The 13064-nt window shown below is 35.8% G+C and overlaps 2 protein-coding genes across 2 annotated transcripts; one reads left to right on the forward strand and one right to left on the reverse strand.

Moving 5' to 3' along the window:
• The first annotated feature begins 2528 nt into the window (after positions 1-2528).
• On the forward strand, positions 2529-3516 carry LOC112998546 (auxin-induced protein X10A-like). The gene has a single exon (XM_026124632.2). The coding sequence runs from the start codon at positions 2618-2620 to the stop codon at positions 2894-2896; it is 279 nt and encodes a 92-aa protein (XP_025980417.1). The 5' UTR covers positions 2529-2617; the 3' UTR covers positions 2897-3516.
• Positions 3517-4235: 719 nt separating this feature from the next.
• LOC100802934 (auxin-induced protein 15A) lies at positions 4236-4781 on the reverse strand. The gene has a single exon (XM_014764812.3). The coding sequence runs from the start codon at positions 4701-4703 to the stop codon at positions 4431-4433; it is 273 nt and encodes a 90-aa protein (XP_014620298.1). The 5' UTR covers positions 4704-4781; the 3' UTR covers positions 4236-4430.
• Positions 4782-13064: the final 8283 nt, after the last annotated feature.

Consider the following 13064-nt stretch of genomic DNA (forward strand, 5'->3'; position numbering starts at 1 on the left):
CCCTGACTGGTCTCCCTATGATCTTACTTAGTGAGAGTGACCTAACAAATCCATTGTTTGGTGTGTCTTGTTATGTACTCCTAAGCGCCCCAAGGTGGTTTTTCACTGACATGGTACCACATTGCATATAGGCTTGAGTCTTAGCATAACTGTTTCATGTGCGTGCTAATTGTTTATTATGAAATTGATGTGTTATTATGTTTTGATCAGAACATGTGATTCTTGTGTAATGTGATTGATGATTGAAAAGTGAACTTTGAATGACAAAGTGGTGGAATTACGTGTAACTAAGTTTTATTTGGTTTATATGATATGTATATCTAGTTGTCTTGTTTCTCCTTTAGTTAGGAATGTGATAACTCTCTCCCCGTGTGTTGTTTATGTTTGGATCCTGTGATGATTTTGAACTTTGTATTTGAGGGAGCAGATGACTAGGTGAATTGCTTTAAGGAACTATATGTTGAAGGACGTCGGGACACAACGCTCTGATAGGATGTGACATTGGGGTATAGGGTTTTATAGACGGTCTTGTTTGAGCCGAAGTGAATTTATTATTTATTTAGAAAAGTTTTATGATGATGTTAGAAAGGTGAATGTGAGCCTGCTATCCTCTTAAAAGGCTTGTATTTAAATATGTTTTAAAAACTTGAATTAAGTTTATTTTTTTTAATTATTTCTTTTATTATTAGTACATATATGTGTGGGATAGAGGGTGTCATAATATTTTGACTTGGTTTTTCACACTTTGAACTTGTTAAAGCAAAGCAAAAATAGAGAAACTAGCAATTCCCTGATTGGGTGATATAAACAACAAATTATGGCTACCTAAAACTAGGCATCATTAGCTAACAGCTACAAGTTGTTTTTTCTGAGCACAACTAACTTTAACCAACTTCCAATAGAATTAGATTATGTTGAGGGGCAATTACAACCACTAAATCTAATGATTCTTAAACCAATGAAATCTTTCTTTCTAAATTCTGTCTTATTTCAATGATATTAAATGAAATTTTTTGAAGGTGTTTTGCAAAATTGAAAGCTGGTAAAATGATTTGGTACCATGTGATACCACAGAAGGCATACACACCTAGCTAAACTGAGATGGGACTTCAACTTATACACCTCACAGATTGAGAAGCACCATAGATACACGTCTCATGTAACACTACTGAATTATATATTTCAATAAAAAGGCGTATGAATGGGGCCATGAGTTTAAATTTTATGTGTTACTATAGAACTTAAAAATCCTTAAATTACATCCCAAATTAATAAATTCAAGTTTCTCTTTGGTCCTAGCAAAATACTAGCTATTAGCTTTTTCCTAGTCTGTGAAGGATCTGGGACAGGCTGCTATATGCTGTGGAATTCGGTTAGATTCTATCATATATTTTTTTTCATTCCATCCATAAAAGTCAAATCTTTTTTTTCAGCAATAAACCTTGATCAGTTCTAATTGAAAGAGACATAAAACACGAACAGAAATACTAGAAATTGAATTCGTTGTCAGTAATAAAAAATTGGCAATCTTTACAGGCTAAGAAGACACCAATTGAATAAAATGTCTGCACTAATCTAAGTCAGTCACTTAATGTGTGAGATTTATTGTCAATTCAAGCAAGAAGTTATACGTTGGAATACATCTTCACTGCAAGGAATTGTGAGGCCACCCATGGGATGATCATATCCAAACTCTTCTTCAGCTTCATTCAACAAGTCTTGGAATGAAGGCTGGTTCAAATATTATACGGGAATCATGAACCGCTTGTTTCTCTCCAACGTACACTGCAAAATAGCCCTTTGGAGCATCTACAAATTTTGAAGTTGCTTGGCTAGCCATGAATGATGCTTGTCGAATAGAAGGGAAACGGAAACCCATTTTTTGGCTTGATTGAAGGCAGAAGAACAATCTCAAATTTTCAAAGAATGAATCTAAATATTCAATGGCATGTGTTGTTTGTGAAGTCAAAGGAAAGTGTATATATAGTTTTTCAGATTCTTTGGAAACCCAATTCCCCGAGAGAATGACTGTTAAAGGATGGGGGGCATACACATGAGATATCACATGGGTTTGTGTTCAGTGCCTTTATCAAGGATGATAAATTAAAGCCTTATCAAACAATGGCCATCAAGCCCTCCATTTATTACCAAATGAAACGTACCTAAACCTAACCTTTTGTTTATGAATTATTTGGTATTCCATAATTTTGTACACATGCTTTGGACATGTTTTGTTCACATTATGTTTAAGTACAGCTGGAAGGTATTTTCTGGCTCATGAAATTATAAGGCAACAGATAGCGAGAGATCATTGGCCATTATATCTCGCTGGTTTGGCATTATTCATCTATTCCATTCTTTTCCAAGGCAACACCATATGCCCTTGTCTCCCTTGGTCCCATTAGTCTTATCTCATAGCCTTCAGCCTTCCCCACACAATAATTCAGTTATCCAAAGATTTGTTAGAAATTCTTTTATCTATATATATATTCATGGCTGCAAGCATTTAGGACAAAAAAAATATTTCACATCCTAAAGCATTTGAAGTTCAAAAACTTGTATCATACTTACCAGTCTTTCTTGACATTTCTCTTCCCATGTTTCAACACATACAACAATGGGTTTTCGTCTTCCTGGTTTCAGAAAGGCGTCCTTTTCTTCAAACCAAGCATCTTCTAAAGTTGAGGATGTCCCAAAGGGTTACCTTGCAGTCTATGTTGGAGAGAAAATGAAGCGGTTTGTTATCCCCATGTCATACTTGAAACAACCTTCCTTTCAAGATTTGTTGAATCAAGCTGAAGAAGAATTTGGGTATGACCATCCAATGGGTGGTCTCACAATACCATGCAAGGAGGATGAGTTCTTAAGTATCACCTCTAACTTGAATGACTTATAAACCATGCTAATGGAGACAGATAGATTAGATGAGGCAAATTTGAATAGAAGGAATTTTCCTTTGTTTTTTGAGGATTTTTTATTTGGTTTCCTTGTATAATTCTGTTGGAAGTTTAAACTTGTTTCCTGAATGAGAATGCAACACAAGATATTGCCTAAACACTTTTTGCTTTTGTCAAATCACAAATACAACAGTATCTTTATCTAATTTAAGTTGACATATATCAGGCTACCAGCTTATACCAGGGTTTAAGTGCAGTAAATTTGTTGGAGATATTGACCAACCTTGATAAGGGATGTTACTGCTTCCCTAATGTATTTCAATATACCTCCTTAAGCCGAACCTGTAACTCCTTTCAACCAATTGTTGCTAGATTTTTTTATAATATGTGGCTCGTATCATTCAATTCTTGCTTTCATCACCACATAAGAATTTTGTATCTTCGTTTAATTTAGTACTCCCTCCCAATCTTTTATCACTGCAAAATCATTATCATTTTCCAAGGGGCACCGGTTCTTCCATTGTCCTAAACAATTCACTCCTTCGCATGGATTATGAGTTGTTCCTTGCACAGAAAAAAATGGATTGTTTCTACTCTGGTATTGCTCCAAAATTCACAACAGCAATGGATGAAGATGTTACAAAGTTAGGTGGACATGAAATAGGAATTACTCCGATGTACACTGTTTCAATGAGTAATAAATAGTTTTAAATTGCTAACTATTTCTCCATTTACAATATGTCTGTTCATAAATTTTGAATTCACGAACTAGATCTCTTAATTCCAAGTCCAGCTGTATTAATATTTTGTAATGATACAAATATTAGTCATATTTTTTACTAACCTAAACCTATAGCTTTGCTTTAAGGCAACTTGTTTATCTGGTTTGAAAGGTCAGTTTCATTTTATATAAAAGGCACAAGTTATGAAAAAGCATTGGTTCTTTGACAACTGCAGATGCAGGATTATAGATGCGAAGCCGCACCATACATAATGGTATCACTGAAAGCTTTTGCTACAGTAGTAGGCCAGTGCTATTCAATCAAAAACATAAAGTTGTTACTTTTCACCTGAATCGACCGGGAAGCACCTCATGTGTTTGAAGCCTTAGAACCTCAATATTTTAATTTCATATGAATATTTATTAATAAATATATTTTGACTTTCTCCCAAATTAACTTGTCTTTCCGTGGGGTCCTAGGAAAAATACTTTTGCTCTACTCTTGCAGGGAATCATGTGTTCTATTTCTGCTTTGAAAACTCAAAGAACAAAGTCGGGTTTTTATACAGAATTCAACATTGCTCGTCCACAGAGAGGTGGATGTTGAAACTAATAAACAGAAAGCACAGAGAAGTTGCTTGAGTAGATGAATTCATTGTCATCACTCACAAAAATATAATATTATTTGATATTGTTATTCTGTTTCTTTTCTCTTACTCGAGAAAGAGAGATCTTTACAAGTTGAGAAGACGCCTACAGTACAAAATGTCTACCCTAATCTATGTCAGTCTCCTAAAGTGTGAGATTTATTGTCAATTCAAGCAAGAAGTTATACATTGGAAAACATCTTCGCTGCAAGGAATTGCAAGGCCACCCATGGGATGATCATACCCAAATTCTTCCTCAGCTTGACTCAACAAGTCTTGGAAGGAAGGTTGGTTCAAGTATGACACAGGGATCACAAACCGCTTCATGTTCTCTCCGACATATACTGCAAGATAGCCCTTTGGCACATGAATGGCTTTTGAAGATGCTTGATTCACTGCAAACAATGCCTTTCTGATACCAGGCAAATGAAAACCCATTGTGGTATTGATTTGGGAAGACGATGCTTTAGGAGAACTCTTGAGAATTTTTATTTTTCACTGCTTCAGGATGTGAATGATTTTTATTGGTCCTAAATTAATGCAGCAATGAATATATAGAGATAAAAGGATATGTAAGAAACTATTTATTGGTTACTTGAATTATTGGTGGAGGGGTGTGAGATATGAGTCAAGGGACCAAATGAGAGACAAGGCATGTGGGGCTGTCCTTTAGGACTTCATAGCTCTTAAACTGAGGAGATAATAAGAGAACCAACATTGAATGCATGATCATATTATGAGGCACTATGAACCACATTTTTATATATGTCAGTTTCTGAGAAACATTGAATGACGATTGCAAAAATGATGTTTCCGGCCCAAACCGCCACCCTGAATAAGTGTCAAAATGATCCAATTAGACTTTCTTTTTCATAGATCCAGAAGGTGGCACTTGTATTATCTACTGTAATATGTTACGTTGCAACTTAAGAAAGTCCTCTAAGACAACACCACATGCCTTATCTCGCCTTTGGTCCCATGCATGACTCCTATCTCACACCCCTCCACCAATAATTCAGGTAACCAATTAATGGTTTCTTACATATCCTTTTATCTATATATATTCATGGCTGCAAGTATTTAGGACCAACACAAATCATTCACATTCTGAAGCATTCCAAATTCAAAATTCTCAAGACTTTTCTTAAACAATTTGCACCTCAAATCAATACCACATTGGGTTTTCGTTTACCAGGAGTTAGAAACGCATTGTTTGCAGCAAATCAAGCATCTCCAAGGCAGTGGATGCGCCAAAGGGCTATCTTGCAATCTATGTCGGAAAGAAAAAGAACCAGTTTGTCATTCCTGTATCGTACTTGAACCAACCTTCATTCCAGGACTTGTTGAGTCATGCTGAGGAAGAATTTGGATATTACCATCCCATGGGTGGCTTCACAATTCCTTGCAGTGCAGATATCTTCCTATGTATAACTTCTTGCTTGAATTGACAATAAAAACCCACACTTTAGGAGACCAACATAGATTAGTGGAGACATTTTTGTGGAATAGGCATCTTCTCAACTTGTAAAGATATATTCCTTTCTTTAGAAAGAGGGAAAAGAAACATAATCACAGTTTATCATTTTTTTTGTGTAATGAATGAATTCAACTACTCAAGCAGCTCCTCGGTATTTTCTGTTAATTACAATCAATGTTCAGTTCTCTCAATAGGAGCAAGGTTGAATCCGGTTAAAAAGCCTGACTTAAATTTTAAAGCGGGAATAGAAAGCATTACACATGATTCCTAACAAGGGGAGAGCAAAACTATTTTTCCTAGGACACCAGAGAAAATAATTTTTTGGCTTAATTAAGTTTTTCAAATTTGAAATATAGTCCGTTTTTAAGAAATTACCTAACCATGAAACACAAAAATTTTCCACATATCTAAGGGGAAAAAAATGAATGTTAGGTAGTTTTTTAAAAACGGACTATATTCGAGGTGTGAAAAATTAAATTAAACCTAATTTTTTCATGTGGGACAAACAAAATATATTTTATTAACAAATATACTAGGAAAATAAAAATTGAAGTTTCCACTTTCTAGAACCCTAAACAGACGAGGTACCCACCCTGCCAAAACTGGCGCAACATAAAACTGGACTTAACATCAAGGCTTATTTTTTCCTTGAATAAACCTGGTCTACTCTTGTAACAAAAGTTCTCTTATACCATCATGAATTATCTTATGGCTTATTATCTATAACCCTATATCTGGAGAAGTCAAAGAACCAATTCTTTTCCATAACCTATGTCTTTTAGATTAAATTAAACTATGAACTTTAACTTCTATCCAACTTTCAAGAAGCACAGGTTTAAGTATTCAAACCAAATAAAGAAAAACTATCCTTAAACTAAATTAATAGGTCTAGCTGTGTAACAATTATGACTTGCCATATCTATATCATAAATTATCAGCCAAAAACATTTTACAGACGGACTTCAATGTCAGATATCTAAAATCTCATCTACAAACTGAAAATAAATTATAAAGGGTGAAATAACTGCCCATGGATGATAGAATAACTCTTTATTGTTCGTTCAAACTGTGTGGATTGTAGTTCTTATTTTCTGTCCACTTATTATAAATAAATCTAGCAACAAGTGACTAAAACTGTATCAGGAAAAATGTGTTGTCGATTGAAATACATTACAGAAGCAGCAACAACTAGGAACCACTATCAAGTTTGATCGACACCTCCAACTGAACTACTTCACTTAATCCCCAATATAAGCTGATAGCATATATATATATCAACTTAAATTTGATAATGACACAGTTTTATATATTAAAATTAATTAAGATTTGGCAAAAGCAAACAATGTCTAGTGTGCATTCTCATTCAGGAAACAGGTTTCAACCTTTCAATTGGATTATACATGAATAAATAATGGATAATCCTTATAATAAACAAAAGTGCCTTCTATACAAATGTCTCATCTAGTCTATCTCGGTCTGTAATAGCATGATTTACAGCTCATTCAAGTGAGAGGTGACATTTAGGAACTCATCCTCCGTGCATGTATTGTTAGACCGTCAGTTGGATGATCATATCCAAATTCTTCTTCAGCTTGACTAAGTAATTGTTGAAATGCAGGTTAGTATGATACTAGAATCATAAACCGTCTCATCTTACCTCCAACATAGACTGCAAGATAGCCTTTTGGTACTTCAAGCTTCTTGCTGGCTGCTTTGTTTGTAGAAACTGTATCCCATCTAAAAATACCGTGTATGCGGAAACCCATAGTTTTTTGTTGCTCTACACAACAAATAATATACTAATAATAAAGTTCTTGTATATGAAAGAAATATTTGAATTTTGATACTTTACGAATGTGATGACTTGTACAATAGGCATTTCCTCAACATCTAAAGATCTCCTTTTCTCAAGAAAGAGGGGGGAAAGACCATTAGAACGACAAATTCATATTCCTTAGAACATTTCTTTGTGTTGATAACACTGTCAATACTATATATAGACATATACCACTACTAAAAAAATTGTTTTCTACAATGCACTGTCAAGAAATAGCCATTTCTTTGTGTTGTTACATGGAACCGTCTTAGAATGTTATGCGCTGACAATTTTGTAAATATGAGATAAAAAAACGTCTTGGAAACTATCTTTCTACGATGATTTCGCGAAAACCATCTTAGAATGATTGTTATTCCAAGACGTTTTTCGTAAAACCGTCTTCGAAATCTTTGTTTTTAATCTTTATCTCCCACTCTACTCTCTCGTTTCTCACTCTCCCTCTCACAATCTAACACCTCATTTCTCACTATCCGACTCCTCCTCTACCACATGCTTGACATCACTAGGGCGCCTTCGACGTCATTAACCACAACATCCCCCCTTCCCTCCTCACCTCCCTTAGCCACACTGACCTCTCCTTCTTCTTTGACACCCCCATGCTGGATAAGCTCCGCTACTCCTGTTCTACCACAGTCACTTGTGAGGGCTAGCTACAATAGGAAAATGCTCGCAACAACAACAACAATGATGTTCAACCTTCCTTTGGTTCTCTCTTTCTGCTCTTTCATAAACCTTAACAATTTTTTCTCTTCCTTTTTTTTGGTCAACTCCAGCCGTGAACCAAGAAACCATGACCATCAATCGCTTCATCTCCATGTTTGCAACAAAACCTGTCTGATTTTAGTCTTTGCCGCCATGCACTGCTGCCATCATCTGCTGCGGAAATTGATTTGCAGGTTCATGAAGGCTTAGGTAGTGGCGCATCTCAGCTTGGGTGGGTGACAATTCTACGAGCATGGAACGTTGTCGCTTAATAAGGTTCCTAACCGCGTCTAAATTGTTGGACAAGTGGTCTCAATAACTTAAGAGGGGGGTGAATTAAGATGATAGCATTGAGCAACAACTTACAGTCGCATGCTATTCGCAACAAAATGGAGATGGCAAGATCAATGCTAAAGAAAAAAGGTTTTCCTAAAACATTTTGGGCATAAGCAGTTTACGTTGCATTCTACATACTCAATAGATGTCCAACTAAGACAGTGCAAGACAAGACTCCTATTGACACATGGAGTGGACGAAAGTCATTTGCTACAAAGAATCTTCAAAGAAGCAGAGCCAACTAAGCAAATCAAACATGAGTACTACAAGGCAAAAGACCAAGTTACAAACATCTTTACAAAGGTAATGTCAAGAACAAAATTCAAGCTACCATGGACCAAATTTGGAGTTACCGAAATATGCATCAAGGAGAAGTGTTGAAAGTGCAGCAAATTTCTAGACATTTCAGAATGACTATAAAGAAAGCTATAGAATTGTCTTAATAAATCTAGCTTTTTCTATAAAGCTATAGTAGCCACATACATGTAATAGAAATGTCTCGATAGTTCTTAATTTAGAAAATGCTAGAATAATGTATAATTTTATTTAATAGTTCACCAACACAGGTAGTAGGTGGTGGAGGGTGCCTATAAATATGTAATATGCACTCCATTGTAAATGAGTTTGAGAAATCAATACACACTTACTAAATCTTTCCCACACTAATTTTCTAACTACACCTAATTATATCCCACGCCACTAACTACCATTCAACAACTAACCAATTTACAATTCCCCTAAAATACTAACAGTCTAGGTCAATCTTATTTTTGCAATGTTAGCCCCTATTCAAGTGATCAAGAAGTGATATCTAAGAACATATCTTATCTGCCGGGAATTGCAAGACCACCCATTGCATGATTATTATACCCAAATTCTTGCTCAGCTTGGCTCAGTAAGTCTTTGAATGAAATTTGCTTCAACCCATACATAGGGATCACAAACTGCTTCTTTTTCTCTCCAACATACAGTTTAAGGTAATCATATTGAATGCACACCCACAGAGCGATAGTAGATATTTGGTTTGTTAAACACGGTGGAATTTTTTTTTTATGTGTCGAGACTCGAGAAGAAAATGCTCGTTCAAAAATGGGGATGTTAATACAATGCAAGTGTTTGAACTTGGAATACTTCGGGATGCCAATGATTTGTGTTGATCCCAAGTGCTTGCATCCCTGGATATATATATATATATATATATATATATATATATATATATATATATATATATAAAAGGGCTATGATAGGAATCAAGACACCAATTGAGGGACAAAGGCATGGGGAGTTGTGATAGGAAGAAGGAATTGCAGAAGGAAGAAACAGGCCTGCTAAGGTCCAAAAGGAAAATAGATTCGTGGCTGAGCTGGCAGAGGGTAGGATAATGATCTTGTTGTGTAGTGCTATTAGGGGACAGGCATAATCGCATTCTGTTAATTGTAATATTCCCTAGCACGTTTTGTGCAATTCTGTTAGCAAGAATTGCTATATATATAGCTATGTAATAACTAGCAAGGGATATGAATGAAAAAGCTTAGGCTTATCTTCCTTCTTTCTCTGGAGGTACTGGACCCTCGAAACCAATTTCTCATACTCTGCTCCTAACAAGCTGTCTCTAGATCTTTATACCTCTGAAACTGTGGAGATAAGAAGAGAACCGACATTGAATAATGCATGAGGCCTTATCAACCACAGTTTTTTGTATGTTAAATTATAAGCAACACTGCATGAAATTCGTATAAATGATGTTTCTGGCCCCCACCACCCTAAATAATCTAGTGTCAACAAGATCATATTACACTTTCTTTTTCTTAGATCCAGAAGGTGGGACTCATGTTGTCTACAATAACTTGTTCCGTTGATTCTTAAGAAAGTTCTCTAAGACAACACCCCATATGCCATGTCTCTCATTTTGGTCTCATGACTCTATCTGATGTCCCTCATTCAAAAATAATTTAAGTACCCAATTAATGGTTTCAAGCATATCCTTTCACCTATATATATATTCATGGCTGAAAGCAGTAAGGACCAACACAAATCATTCCCATCATAAAGAGTTCAAAATTTAAAATTCTTAAAACTTCTCTTAAACCATTATCTTCTCAAATCAATACAACAATGGGTTTTTGTTTACCTGGCATCAGAAAGGCATCAAAATCGTTGGGTGCACCATAAGGCTATCTTGCAGTCTCTGTCAGAGAGAAAATGAAGCGATTTGTGATTCCTGTATCATACTTGTTGAAACTTTGGCAAGTGTCCCAAATCGCTCTAAGTAGTAAACCTCGGAAGTCCGAGTATCGTTTCCATAGGGATTTTATTGCACTCTACCGAATACTTTTCAATTTGTAAGTAAAGAACAAATAGTAAAAACAGGAATAGTTGCAAAAGTAAATTGTTATTATTAGATCAAATAGTTTTAGAAAAACAATTAATAAAAATGCCAAGACCGGACAAACCCAATTGGCCAACGATGCATGTAAATATGATATTCATTCCCAATGCAATTGTATTAGTTCTACCCACATCTATTAATCTTACTTTCCCCTGATTCCTCACGATGACAAGCCTATTTTAACTACATATCTCCCAAATGCCTTTGCGAAGATTCAATAATTAAAATGCATTAAGGTTAAGTTCTAGATGTTGCTAAATGCATAGGCATTGAGTTATCATTCTATGCCTAGCAATGCTAACCCGATGATTCTTTTCTTTAGATGTTCTATTAGGTGTTACCCTTTCCCAAGCGTATAACCCCTAAAACTGATGCATGCATTAATTCTTAAACCCTTATTAGGAAATACCCTCTCCCGATGATTCTTCAAATGAATGCAAGATAAAAAGAAAAGAATTAGAACAGAAAAACCTGGAATGAATCCTCTTTGCTTTGATAAGTCTTGAAATACACCATACATCTTTGGCTTTTTAGGCCTGCTAGGCCCTAGCTAGGGGATTAGCCCTTCATGGCCATTGAGGGCTTTACAACTGGGGGTGAAAGAAAGAATGAGGGTAATAAAAAAAAGAGTATAGAGAGAAAAGGGAGAGCTCAGGCTTAGAATGCTGAGAGAAGTGCTCTGAGGTGAGATGTGTTGTTTCCCTTGGGCTGGCTCTCTATTTATAGCTGCTGAAGTGGGCTTTGGGCCTTCGTAATCGCGCTTAGCGCGAGTTGCAGGCTTAGCGTGTGTTTCTGCTGGATCGCGTGCTTAACGGATTCTGCATCTTCGAGCTTAACACCTCGCTTAGCGCCTGTACTGCCTTGCACTCTTAGCGCGTGACGCGCGCTTAGCACGCGTGTTGGGCTGGGCCTGCTTCAGACTTCTTCTTTTCCTTCATTTTTTTGTTGCTTTTTTTGCTTAATGTAACTCCAATTTTCGTATCTGCAACCAAAAATTCAATTTAATTAATTTTCTAACTTTTATTCACAAATGACTGCTAAATAATTAATTTCAGGCCAAAATTTGAATAATTCTTTACTATTAATTCACAATTATTTAGCAGTTATCAAAATCCCCCAAATTAAATTTTGCTTGTCCCCAAGCAAACCAAAAATAAAAACAAGTAAATTTTCAAGCAAGTTCTTAAATATTCCAACACTATCAATGGCTTCAGTTCCTCCTTCTTCCACTGGTCCTTTTCGCATCTGTCAACATCTTAAAATGAAAGTATCACAACACAAGAATTGAATCAGTTAGTCATCTGGAACTCAATCAAATTTGGCTTGCCTTACTTTCCTCACAAGGTTGGCGTTTCCCTCTGTTCACAAGTGTCTGGTTTAGTGTTTGTAATTTGATATTCCCCACAACACTTTACCTTTGACACCTCTCTTGCTCTTTTGTTTCTTCCCTTTATTAAATATTTTTTTTTGTTTTTTTCAAAATTGGGCCTACTGTTTGTAAAAGGTGTCCTACTTTGTGTGATGTACTTATTGTCTTGGCTACCTATTTCCCAAAATCCCCCAAATTAAGACCTTAATAACCCATTTTTGCTCTCTTAAAATCCTAAAAGGTCAGGATTCTGTTTAATTGGCTCAAGGGTTAATTCAAAATAATCAGTTGGCTCAATCATGGGTGCAAGGGGTAAAATTATGTTGGGTTGGCTTTTTGGCTAAGTAGGTAAAAAAAACAAACATGGCTTTGATCATATCCACCTTAAGTAACTATTCTAGCAGTCTAAGAATGATGCAAAACCAGGAACTTAAAATCAGGCGTTTCTCTCACAATTAAGTTCACACTCTCACCGGGACTTAAGCAAGTATTCAGCGTACCAGTTATGACCTTGTTCCATCAAGCTAACCTTTCCATTCTGTGCTATTCATGTTCCATTTCATGACATGACTTGTGCTTCCAGAACCAGTGTTTCTCCAAGGATCAGTGGCATCTCAAGTGTTTGAACCTTTCAGAACAAACTAAAGAATTATGACTGCTTGAGTTATCATGCACTTATTACTCAAAAA

This window comes from Glycine max, chromosome 12, assembly GCF_000004515.6.
Source record: "Glycine max cultivar Williams 82 chromosome 12, Glycine_max_v4.0, whole genome shotgun sequence".
Classification (NCBI taxonomy): Eukaryota; Viridiplantae; Streptophyta; class Magnoliopsida; order Fabales; family Fabaceae; genus Glycine; species Glycine max.